The sequence below is a fragment of the Mauremys reevesii genome, linkage group 3 (genome assembly GCF_016161935.1).
Source record: "Mauremys reevesii isolate NIE-2019 linkage group 3, ASM1616193v1, whole genome shotgun sequence".
NCBI lineage: Eukaryota > Metazoa > Chordata > Testudines > Geoemydidae > Mauremys > Mauremys reevesii.
This window is the reverse complement of record NC_052625.1, coordinates 134,453,898-134,466,968: the sequence shown is the minus strand read 5'-3', so window position 1 is coordinate 134,466,968 and position 13,071 is coordinate 134,453,898. Positions and strand designations below refer to the sequence as shown.

The 13,071-nt window shown below is 41.2% G+C and overlaps 1 protein-coding gene across 2 annotated transcripts in view; it reads right to left on the bottom strand.

Annotated features, from left to right (window-relative positions):
* ASCC3 (activating signal cointegrator 1 complex subunit 3) overlaps positions 1-13,071 on the bottom strand; it is a 493,632-nt gene that overhangs the window by 54,228 nt on the left and 426,333 nt on the right. For both annotated transcript variants that reach the window (XM_039531733.1, XM_039531734.1), the window contains exon 36: positions 12,793-12,927. In XM_039531733.1, coding sequence (XP_039387667.1) covers positions 12,793-12,927 — 135 coding nt within the window. The remainder of the gene's footprint in view (positions 1-12,792; positions 12,928-13,071) is intronic.

Sequence of the window (13,071 nt, the reverse complement as noted above, 5' to 3'; positions counted from 1 at the left end):
TCTGCACGTTTAATTAAGTAGACAGTTGAACCAAATCAACCAAAACCGAACCAATTCCTGCTGAACTTGCCTCAGGAACATTTGAGTTGATGACCTGTCTTTGCAGTGATCTGCCATGGCTGGCAGCTACTGGTAAAGTGTAAGGTGAAGTTAATAAATGAAAGACAGTTCATGTCTAAAGTAATACACTGGCCATCTGTGGCCAGGCAATGGCACAATTTGGTAAGCTGAGCCTTCCTGCGTATTTGTACAGATATACTCCTCCAATCTGTTGCAAATGGTGTTGCCCCCTGCAAATGCTGGTACATACAAATCCACTGAGCATATGCTACTTGTGATACACAACAGCATGAAAACAGTGACACAAGTATAAAAGGTGCAGTGCGTCTCTGGAACTCCCTCAGGAAAGTGAAAACTTGCTCATGAGGCAAATGATCTAAAATCTGCCAAATTAGGACAACAGACAGTGAGAAATTCCTTTCTGACCTCAGAGATGGCTGGAATCTAATACCAGGTGTGCTTGAGGGGGAAACAGCACAAAGAAAACAAGCCAGGGAGGGAGAGCAAAGCTCCTTTTTCTAAAACCACCAAAATTACCCACTGTTAAAAGCATACACCACCACAAAGGAAAACACAACAGATGTGAGAACAAGTGGAGGAAAAACTCCCAGGTGACGAGAGCAGGAAGGAAGTTTGTTTAATCTAGCAAGGCCCCTTTCAGTAGTTCTGCAAGGGAAATCCCTGGCCATTTAAACTAGCCCACTGGCTGGCTTCCAGACTGACAGCTGCCACTCACAAAGGAACAACTCTCACCTCATCTTAATTCTCCCTCCATTTAACTGCATAGTTACAGGCCTAACCACTGAAATGGGAAGAAATACCTTTCCTGAAACTGAATAGATAGCTGCAGGACAAGTGTAGCACACTCAGGATTATGGGATCACTATCAGAAAGAAGAGAGCCAGGAAAACAGCAATGGCTTCCCCATTAAGTTTGACCACTGCCTGATTTGTGCACACAGGTGCATGGCATTAAAATCCTTGATTTGAAAGAAAGACAAAGACAGAAAGAAAAAAGACTTCATTATCACAAACTACTGAAATAAAATGATTGACCTGGATGATTAACCCTCAGAGCCATACGATAAAACATACTGTATGTTACTTCCACTGAGATTGTATGTATATTACTGTTTTAATGAACAAACTGAAATTTAACGATTGTCACATAACAATCAGACTGTATAGTAATTTAACAAAGTGATGTGATATTCTCTTAAGATTTTTTCCCTTAAACACTAGAATACAATAAAAACAAAAAAATAAATTAAATTATGCTATAGCAATGGGGAATGTTCATCCATTTTACAGCCTTCTGTCTAGGTACTAGGACGCATATAGTATAAACCTTTCACTACAACCAAATAATTTAATTGGCTCTGTGGGTTTAATTTTAACTTTTCTTGAGCATTCTTCCTAGGTTTTTTTTTAAACTGACAAGTAGAAACAGATATAGAATTACATAATTGTAACAGAAGAAAAAAGTTTGTTTATCATAGATGAAAGGGTGAATGTCTACAGGAATAATGGGGCTCACATTTTATTTCACAAATGTCAGATCTTTTCCTCTGCTTTTTAACTTAGCTCTTCCCTCCTTGTGCTATAAGAAAAAATACAATATGCCACAGTCAGCCAGCCATGAGTGGTGGGCATTGTCATTTTGATTTACCTACCGATTGTGCTTTGCTGGGAAGGCAAGCAGCACCAGGTGTTCTTAGTTTAAAGTTAGCTCCAGAACTAAAAATCAAACAATGATGGTATTACTTATGTCTGGGGAGACACTCAGAATTGAGGTAATCAGACTAGAATGCCTGCAGTGAAAAATTCACTATGCCATCTTGTTTGGAAAAATGACTATGTTCAAGTACTACAGAATGAGCTGTGTTCCAAGCTGCTCCATCTACTGGGACTAGAAAAAACAAGGTAATTCTCATTTATGAATCAACTCCCTGTTTTCTGCTGCAAAGTATATGTTACTACGGCTGAGCTAGAGATTGCCAATGAGATATGAAAATCATGAAATACAGAAATTGTAATATTTTGTTTTCCTCTCATGAGAGTGATTAAATTTATTTCCACTTGAGAATAGGACTTTTTTTTTGTTTTAATGAAAATGGATTCGTTAAGTAATTAATGTAGATATAATTGGGGTAGTGCCTACAGACTCCAATCAGGGATCAGGTCTCCACTGCACAATTGAGTAAAACAAAGCCCAGCTTCAGACAGCTCACTGTCTAGGATGATGACGATATGCAACAGATGGAAGGGCAGACAAACGATGGACAAGATAATAGTGAAGATAGGTACTTTTGCATAAGTAAGCAGTTCTAGTGGTCAAAATAGTCACAGATGGCCAAACTACAGAAAAAATGGTCCTATTTATGAATAAACACCTGAATTTTTAAAGCAATTTTGTACTGCAAAATTTCATTTTGATGAACATCACATTTCACACTGGAACATGCAATGTAACATACTATATGATTCAATGCAAAAAGCAGTCATTTCGTTTCAATATTGCACAAGACAACTTGTTTGTTTGTTGAAATGGCCTCCAAAAAAATTGTAAATATTTTTGTGAAATTGTGTAAAAATATACAACTTGTCTTCATAGCATTGTCTGTTAGTAATATTGAAAATTTATTATTTGCTAGTTCCCGTGTTTAAGAGTTTTAACTTTTAGTCATCTGAATTCTATTATGTTTTATCATTATAACACAGGAAATGAAAGAAGTGCATAAAGTTTGGCATATAACAAGTCAATACTGTTGCAAAGATTCTTACATATAACAATTCCATGTCTATTTTGAGCTATCCCTTCCCATAAATCTCTTATTTGGATTAGCTCCCCCATTTGCTACATATTATTAGGCCTTTGATTCTGTCACAGAGATTTTTAATAAATTTTACAGCAGAGGTGTGGGAAAACAACAAACATGCCCTGGAAAGGGGGAGCAGGGAGCCCACAGGTTTTGGTGAGAGAGGGGGTTTGGAGAGCAAGCCCACACCATGCTCACACTACAATGAGGGTTTCTGTCCCGTGGAGTTGGGCCTGGCTTCCCAATCCAGGCATTGCGACGTAGGAAAGGGATTTGCAGCGTCACTCAGATTTGGCATGTCCACCCCTCTGTAGGCGGAAAGATTTGAGTGGCATTGTGAGCCCATGCACTAGCTCATAATACTGCTCAGTCTGGGGCCATTTCATGGACTTTATTCAAATTCATGGCTTCTGTGATGGGGCGTGCATACTCTGCTCTAGGCAGGAAAGGATTAATCCCACACTAGGGGTGGCCCCTCAGACCACGCTGGGCATGCTCCAACTGCTGTGCTAGTATAAAAGAGAACAGCCCAGCTCAGTCTGGGCTGACCACCAAGGAGGAAGGATGCTCGGTGGAGGTTCCAGCCCAGGAGCCATTACAGCCCTTGCTTGCAGGAGCCGGAGATCCCGAGACACAGACCGGAGACCTCTTGCCTACAGCTGACTGGCTGGAGTCAGAGTTTAAGGGAATTATCTGCACCAAGGAGCCCGGAGATCCAGACGTCATATGGACTGCAGCTTCAGGAAGTGATCCAGGGAAGTGGAGTGGAGTGAGTGGTCTCTCCGTGTAAGGTTAGCATGTTGCGGTTGGACTCCCAGCTGACCCAATGGCAGACCACTCCGCCACTGTTAGGGCCCTGGGCCAGGACCCCGTGGAGTTCGGTGGGCCCAGGTTTCCCTACCCCGGCTGCCACCCCCTTTCGTGATGGCCCTCGGATGTGAGGCCACTATTAAACCCGGGCTATCCTGCACTTAAGGACCGCTGTATTGACTCTGGCTACTAGGACATGCAGGCCTGAGCTTGGGGGCTGATATATTGATTCCGGCCACACTAGGCCACACTGCCCTGTGCTCATTGGTGGCCATATTGTCTCAGGCCAGGCCAGAACCCAAGGGTCGCTGCTTTGACTCTGGCCTTTGGGCTGCCATGTTGCGAGGCCCAAGACTGTTTGGTAGACTATAACCACGGTGTCAGCACACCCACAATCCATCCCGAAGGAGGACAGAGTGTGCATACACCACCACAGACGTCCATGACAAAACTGTAGCCTTGATGATTAATCATTTATTGTCATGCTCTTTGGAAAAAATTATGATTACAAATTAAAGCTCTGAGCCTACAAATGGATCTGCGTACGTGAACACCTAATGAAAGGATATGGAGAGAACATGATGTATACAAATTAAGGCCCTGATCCCACAAAAGATTATGCCTGTGCCTAACTTTATGTGCTGTGAGTAGTTCCACTGAAGTCATTAGAATTAACTCCCAGTATATGAAGTCAAGCATATGCATAAACCTTTACAGGATTAGGGCCTAACAAGACTGATTGCTCTTTCATGTGAAATGAAGTTTGAGTGGTAAAATATATGTAATCAACAGTTCCCTACACCAAAATACATTCCTAAAAAGAACAACATGCTGAAAACAGTCAGTTTTAGATGTATATCCCTAAGAAATTCACAATAGTACAATAGTACCTCTCTTAGATCACTTCTACAAAACAAGTCAGGTTCTAATTTTTCATGAATAGATTCAGAGAACAGAAGCAAAAATGATTTAATAAAAATATGGCTTATTGCCTTAAATCCTTAATGCCTCAAGCGTTTTTACTTACTAATAACAGGGCGGGACCAATAATGTTTTTGGAGAAAGTAATGTCTTGTGGAGAAAGTAAAACACCAAATTGTCCACTTTTTTTGTAGGAAATTATTTCACAAATCATTAATTTCTTTCCTCCCAACTAAGTGAAACCAGCCTCAAAAGGTTCTTGCCTAAAAACAGGACATGGGCAGTAATAACTTACATATTGATACAGAGTAAGGTTCCAGTTCTACAATGAAAACTTACTCTGTTCTAACACAGTCCTGCAAACACTCACAAATGCTTAATTATGACTAGAATAAGATTGCCAAGGACATGCACTAATGGTGACATACAGAATATTAAGAACGGCAGTAAAAAGCCAGTGAAATGAACTCTAAAAACAGAAAGTCATAGCAGTTGTTGAAACAGGGGGAGGTGATTGTAGATTTTTCTGTTCTAACTGACTTCCCACCCACTTTTGGTACTTACATACCAGGAAGTCCAATAGCTGTCTCACTAGCCCACCCAATTACTTGTCTAATTCCAAGAAGTGTAATCTAGTACAAGCTACTGCAACAGCATATTGCTGACTTCAGGCAGAGAGATAGGGGTTGGATATGTGGGCACTTGGAGGATGAATTGATGCTTAAATCATGGGAAGAAGGCCCCACAAGCACAGCAGTTCCTAACCATTGCTGTAGTATCTTAGGATAATAAATCTCCACGTATAAAGTAGAAGGAAAAAAAGCCTGCCCAGCACAAAATTTTAATTTCCTTGGTAGATTTTAATTTTTTTTATAATTCTGACAAATATCAATATTTATTTTTAAGCTTTTTTATCTATTTAAATTTTCACAGTTGCAGGATATTATGGGGGAGTCAGACAATTGGGGGAGGCTAGACAATAATGATTTAATGACAGTTGATGCTGAGATTCAAAAAGTTAAAATGTTATAACTGTTAAAACAAAAAATTGTCAACATCACATGCCAAAACATACAAAGTAAATATCCTTAAATCAAACTCTAATAAGTTCTCAATTGGCATTTTTCTTACTTTGACTATCTATAAAATGTGATCACCATCAATGGAAATATTTGTTTTTTTCGGTTTGTGTGTGCATCCTGAAATTGACATTCACTAACATTTACCAATAAAAATCGAATCCTTCCAAGCCTACATTTAAGGTATAGGAATAAGCACAGAGAACCCAATGAGCTCCCTCTTGTGGGGAAAACACAGAAAAACAGAAGTGAAAGAGCAAAATGACGGGCAGCTAAGCAAAGGAGCTTGAAGATGGCAAGAAAACTGTCATTTTTTTTAAGTTATGTAGTGTAAACTGATCTGATGTCTTTACAAAAAAGTAAAACCTGTGTCCATTTGCCCAACCACATAATCACATTAAGTCAAGTAACTAAGCCCCACCCTGCAGCTGTTGGAACTATTCATGTAAGTCAGAGATTCCCAAACCTTTTATTTTTGCTGCATCCTCTTTTGGAGATTCATGTCCCATGAGCGGGGCCCCCCTCAGCACAGGGGAAAGAGGGGAACCCTTCATGGTGCTGAGTTTGAAGTCCATGCTAGGGGGTGGGATGGGGGCAGGAAAGAGGAGGGAAAGCCCCATGTGACAAGAAAGCTCCAGGGCTCCTCCCCTGCGGAGGAGGGGAGCTGCTAGAGCAGAGGGGCCTGTGGGGACGTGTGCATGGATCCCATAGGTTCGGCTTTGGGCAAGGGGTCCTTAGGGCAAGGGCAGCTCCTCAGCCTCACAGATCTGTGGAAGTCCAGGGTGGCTGGATGAGGCAAATCCAGCATCTGGGCCCTTCAGTGGGCAGCCAGATCCACCCCCAAGGACCACCCCCTGCCTTGCCCCCACCCCCTGGCACAACATCCAGTCTGGATCTTCTTAGCAGCTGCACAACTTCCTCTCCTTTGGTCCCCATCTCTCCCTGAGAGAGCTACCACCTCCCCACACCTGCCTCAGGCCCTGCTGCCCTATGGCAGCTCCCCATGGATGGCCTGTTTCCATCCAGCACAGCCCCCATCTTCACCATGCCCAGATCCCCACTCTCCCAGAAGACTATAAGGTGGATAGAAAGCTGGCTAAATCATCGGGCTCTACGGGTAATGATCAATGGCTTGATGTCTAGTTGTCAGCCAGTATCAAGTGGAGTGCCCCAGGGGTCAGTCCTGGGGCTGGTTTTGTTCAACATCTTCTTTAGGATGATGGGATGGATTGTACCATCAGCAAGTTTGCGGATGACACTAAGCTTGGGGGGTGGCGGAAGGAGGTAGATATGCTGGAGGGTAGGGATAAGGTTCAGAGTGACTTAGACAAATTGGAGGACTGGGCTAAAAGAAATCTGATGAGGTTCAACAAGGACAAGTGCGGAGTCCTGCACGTAGGATGGAAGAATCCCATGAACTGCTAAAGGCTGGGGACGACTGGCTAAGTGGCAGTTCTATAGAAAAAGATCCAGGGATTGCAGTGGATGAGAAGCTGGATATGAGTAAACAGTGTGCCCTTGTTGCCAAGAAGGCTAACAGCATATTGGGCTGCATTAGTAGTTTGCCAGCAGATCGAGGGAAGTGATTATTCCCCTCTATTTGACATTGGTGAGGCCACATCTTGAGTATTGAGTCCAGTTTTGGACCCCCCCCCAATAGAAAGGATGTGGACAAACTGGAGAGAGTCCAGCGGAGGGCAACGAAAATGATTATGGGCTGGGGAACATGGCTTACGAGGAGAGGCTGAGGGAACTGGGCTTATTTAGTCTACAGAAGAGAAGAGTGAGGGGGGATTTGATAGCAGCCTTCAACTACCTGAAGGGGGAGGTCCAAAGGGGGCTGGAGCTAGGCTGTTCTCAGTGGTGTCAGATGACAGAACAAGGAGCAATGGCCTCAAGTTGCAGTGGGGGAGGTCTAGGTTGGATATTAGGAAAAACGATGTCACTAGGAGGGTGGTAAAGCACTGGAATGGGTTTCCTAGGCAGGTTGTGGAATCTCCTTCCTTAGAGGTTTTTAAGGTCAGGCTTGACAAAGCCCTGGCTGGGATGATTTAGTTTGTGTTAGTCCTGCTTTGAGTAGGGAATTGAACTAGATGACCTCCTGAGGTCTCTTCCAACCCTAATCATCTATTATTCCCCTCCTCTTGCTATCCACCCCCCATTCCTGGCTCTGCGGTGCATGGCCTCAAAGCTGCGGGTGCCCAGTGTGCCTTGGAGGATGTGGGGTGCCCCACAGGAAGAGGCGGAGTCAGATCTTGGCCAGGGAGATGCTGTCTGGTGAGAACACGTGGCGCAAGCAGTGCACAGCAGGCGGGAGGGGCGCAGCAGCTGCAGGCAGCAAGATGGCAGCACAGCACTGGTTGTGCTGGGTAATGGTAACAGGTGTCCAGGGTGGGAGGCAGACTCTGGGACCAGACTCTTCCCATCCATCCTGCCCCAGGTCACATGCACCCAGATAACCTCATTGTGACCAGGGGCATGCCCTATTGTTTGAAAACCTATGATGTAAGTAAAGGCTGCAGGATCACACCCATATTTAACTAATCTTAATCAATAACTAATAGTTATCAAGCTGCACTCTTAAGTACCAGTGATTAATCACTAATTTTACTAGCACTGGTGGACACAAAGACTCTAAATCACTGTGTCCTAATTTCTTTGTCATAAATCTGCCCCTGAAGCCAGGAACCAGCCAGCCAGACATTTTCCCATGTGAAGAATCAGGCCCATGTACAGAGAAGCACTGGATCCAGCAACAGCAACACAAATGATTTAATAGAATTATAGCTCAATGCCTTAAATCCAAACTTAGATCTCTGTTACACCCTCTCCACCTTTGTTTGGGAATAAAAGGAGAATTTTGAAACACCACTAGAGAGGATTCCAGCCATTCAGTCATAATTCATTAATGTTTTCCCATCAATGAACAATGTAGCAAGCACCAGAACCCAGCAATGTTCACAATTGAGCTAATTTGGATTGACATCATCTAAAATGTGACCACAGGAAAGGGGGGGGGAGGGGGAACCCTGCAGGGCAACTTCCTTCTGATTCCCAATTGTGGCAATCAGAAAAACTCTAGGTATGCCAATAAAGGTCAATTATGGAAGGACAAGAATCTGAGTTTCACCTTCCAGCCCAAGTTAGATTACAGGTCTCTTGGAAACAAAGCCAACTCAATTTCAGTTTGAAATCTATGAAATTCAATGTTGATAAATGCAAAGTAATGCACACTGGAAAACATTATACTATACTTACAAAATGATGGGGGTTTAAATCAGCTGCTACTACTGAAGAAAGAGATCTTCAGGTCATTGTGGATAGTTCTCAGAAAACATCTGCTCAATGTGCAGCAGCAGTAAAAAAAGCTAACACATTGTTGGCAACCATTAGGAAAGGGATAGATAAGAAGATAGAAAATAGTATAATGCCACTATGTAAGTCCCTGAATACCTTGAATACTGGATGCAGTTTTGGTTGCTCCATTTAAAAAAAAGATATATTATAATTGGAAAAGGTTCAAAGAAAGGCAAAAAAAAAAAATAAATGATTAGAGATATGGAACTGCTTCCATAAAAGGAGAAATTAAAAAGACTGGGACTCCATATCTTAGAAAAGAGACATTAACGGATGGCTATGATAGAGGTCTATACATTCATGAATGGTGTGGAGAAAGGAAACAGGGAAGCAGTACTCACCTCTTCACATAGCGCAAGAATAGGGGGTCACCCAATGACCCAATAGGTCGCAGGTTTAAAACAAACATAAGGAAATACTTCTTCACACAACGCACAGTTAATCTGTGGAACTCACTGCCTTGGGATGTTGTGAAGGCCAAAAGTATAACTGGCTTCAAAAAAAGAATTAGAAAAGTTCATGGAGGATAGGTCCATCAACGGCTATTAGCCAAGATGGTCAGTGCCACAATCCCATGCTCTGGATGTCCCTATAACTCTGACAACCAGAAGCTGGGACTGGATGACAGGGAATGGATCACTCAATAATTGCCACTCTGTTCATTCCCTCTGAAGCATGCCCAGTGGCCACTGTTGGATGACAGGATACTGAGACAGATGGACCATGGTTTGACTCAATATGGCCCTTCTTATGTTCTGATGAAACCCAAGCAGATGACAAAAAACAGAGTATGAGAGTGGGATGCAGGGCTCACAGGAAAGCAACAGTCTTGGTCACTAGGAAGGAAGTTAAAGAAAATCTTGCTTTTGCCAATGACTTTTTATTTTGAGAGAAGGAAGACTGTCAGTGTTATGGACTGAGTGAATCTGAACCAGTTTACCAGGAGATAAATTGCAGGTACCCAGTGGTACCTGGGATTATTCGGAATTATCATCATTTGCATGGAATATTGGATTGTGGGAAAATATGCCCCTGGAGCTCTTAAATACAATTGGTGGAATTCACAGATTTAAGGCCAGAAGGAACCAATCGTCACTGAGTTTGACTTTCTGAATAAAACAGGCCAAAGCACCTCACCCAGTAATTTCTGCATTCGGGTGACAAGTAGCTGTGTAAATTACATGTTGGTAATTTGGCATGAATCAGTGTAAATTCCATCCTAAACCCTCATGTTGATTACTTTCCCTCTTACAATCTCACACTTCTGCTTTCACAGCCTACAAATTACACCAATGCTGCTTGATATCTACATTGCACCACCATACATGTCACTGCTGAATTTCGCTCAATAGAATTAATTTTTGTGTAGTTTGTAGTTCTGAAGGACAATGAATAATAAAAGACAACTACACTTCAATGCTACAGACTTTTGCAGACACATTTTAGAAGAGTTTAGGAAGTTATTAATGTATTCAAAGGAAGTCAAAACTTTAAAAGTAAGTCACATCAGCAGAACAATTAAAATTATAATAATGTTTTGCAATATTGATATGCCTTTTCTACTATAGGCTACAGCTTTCAGTGCCAGCATCATTAAGAGATTCTTCAAATTACTTTTTAAATATTCTTTTCTCCTAGGATTTTCACTTACATCTAATTAGACTACTTACCCCATGCCATGTAATTCCCTGTTGCCAAAACTGCTAAATGTTTCAATAAGTAGGAAGAGGGCATCAATGGAGCAAGACAGATGTAATGTTATTGGTTAACAATAGTGGTGTGAAGCAACTGCCTTAATTATAGAGCTCATTAATTCAGTGTTGAGAAAAAACTTGGCGATAATTCTGTTAAAATGTCTAATCTTTTCAAGACAGCATCTGATTGTGAAAAACTCATTTTACACCTTTAATAAAGAAAGATGGAATAATAATTTAACTAGCAATTATGAAAACCAACATCTGCATAAAAATAAGTAAAACTGTAGGCTATAAAGGTTATTCACCATTAACATAATAAGGATTCCACACTTCCCTTGCTCTGTTTTATCTTTTCAGGTTTACATATGAAAGAATTTGGACCTTAATTGATTTTATTTTAGTCTAATTAGTTTTAAGAATGTAAACAAACATTTTTATAAGTTGCAGCAGTCTCTTGGATTTTTAGCAAAAATTTTATGTAGGAATGGGCCTCAGCCACAAAGTTTGGGTCTGAAATTCCCCAGAGTTTGAAGATGTTTGAAACTGGATCCATCACTAACTACCTGGGGTTAGGAAGAAACTTCCCTTATTACCAGCACCTTGGCAAATAACAAGGATCTGTAGTAGAACCAGCATTATTTGACATATTAAATGAAATTCAATATAGAAAAGTACAAGGTGATGCACACAGAAGGAGAAATTTAAATACTGATGGATTCTACATTAATTATAATCACTAGGGAAAAACACACAGGCAACACTATGGACAGTTCTGTGCCCAACAGTGGCAAAAACCAAACAAAAGGTCAGCCTGCATCAATAAAGGGATAGAGACTAATAATAATAAATATTATAATGCTGTTAGGTAAATCTATGGTATGCCCTCATCTGGAACACTGTTCTCTTGGGTTTCCTAGTAAATACAATCTCTCTCTCAGAAATAAAAGGCTCAGAGAAGGACAATGAGAATGATAGACATGAAAAGCTTGCCATATGAAGAGAGACTTTAAAAGTTTACCTTGTTGAGAGAGAAGCTAACTAATGGTACATACACTACACACCTCGCTAGCACAAATATAAATAGCACTGTAGACAGTGAGGCAGTGCTTAGATGAGTAAAGACATGCCTAAACCCTACACGGTTCTCGACACGCGCAAGCCATGTCTTCCCCGTATTTTTAGCAGTACAGTGTCCTGCTGCCTCCTTGCAGCTGGAGCTCTTCCTTACTGCAGGCAAAGAGCATAGCATCCAATAAAGGATTAGACGTTTACAATATATCGGCTATAAGATCATCATCATCCTTTACAATACCCAAAATAATATTTATTTAGATTTTTATATAATGACTCTCAAACCTCATTTTTCATTAAACGAGAGATTCACTAACTTTCTCGCATTATGGGAAAAATTTTCACTTAGGCTTGGATCATTATTATTATTGGATTATTGTCCATTATGAGGATTTCACATCTTCTTCTAAAATACAGACAACTGATCATATCTAATATGACAATGTCTGTGTTTCTGTACAGAGGAGTCATTCATGGATATTTTCCCCTTTCTGAGTGAGGAGGAGGGAGCACCTCTATTAATAAAGCTCCTGGTGCACTTTGAGGAGCCCAGAAATCCTCAGACAGGTGATGACTGGATTTTGCTGTTCACAATCTACACCAGTGAAATCTTAGAGAAACAAGACGACAATTCAGAAGGCACCTACATATGTGGGAGTACATGGTGTCTCCAATATACTCCTAGTCAGTCTGGGACCTGTCTTTATCATCAGATAAGACAGACATCCAGCTATGGCGCCTTGCATATTTCTGTCTAATATTCAGTTAACAAGGTAGGTGACAGAGTTCAACATGAGGCAATGGAAAACTATCAAACTTTGGAAACAATGTAGGTCATTAAATACTTCAAGGACACGGTAGAAATGCTATTTAATTATGTTTGTGTGTGCGCATGCACATGTACAGGTTCACTAAGTTATTTGTGCCTTTTAAAATTAAGAGTTATATATACTAAGATGAAGAAAAAATTATCACTTACTGACAGAACTGAGAGCAATTCTTCAACACTGCATTCAGGTTTCAACCGGTCCTTGAACATCCTAACAGTTTGATGCTTCAAGTAGTAGTAAGAAGCAATGCGGCCATATGTCAGAGGTTCAATGCTACGGTTATCCTGTTAGAAGGGAAGAAAATATACCATGAAATGTATAAAAACACATGTAAAGCTTTTAAGATTGTATTTTAAAATAGACAGCGATGAAAATAAGATTGCAAAATGGTTCAACAGCATGATACTAGTCCAGTTGCCAAACTGATT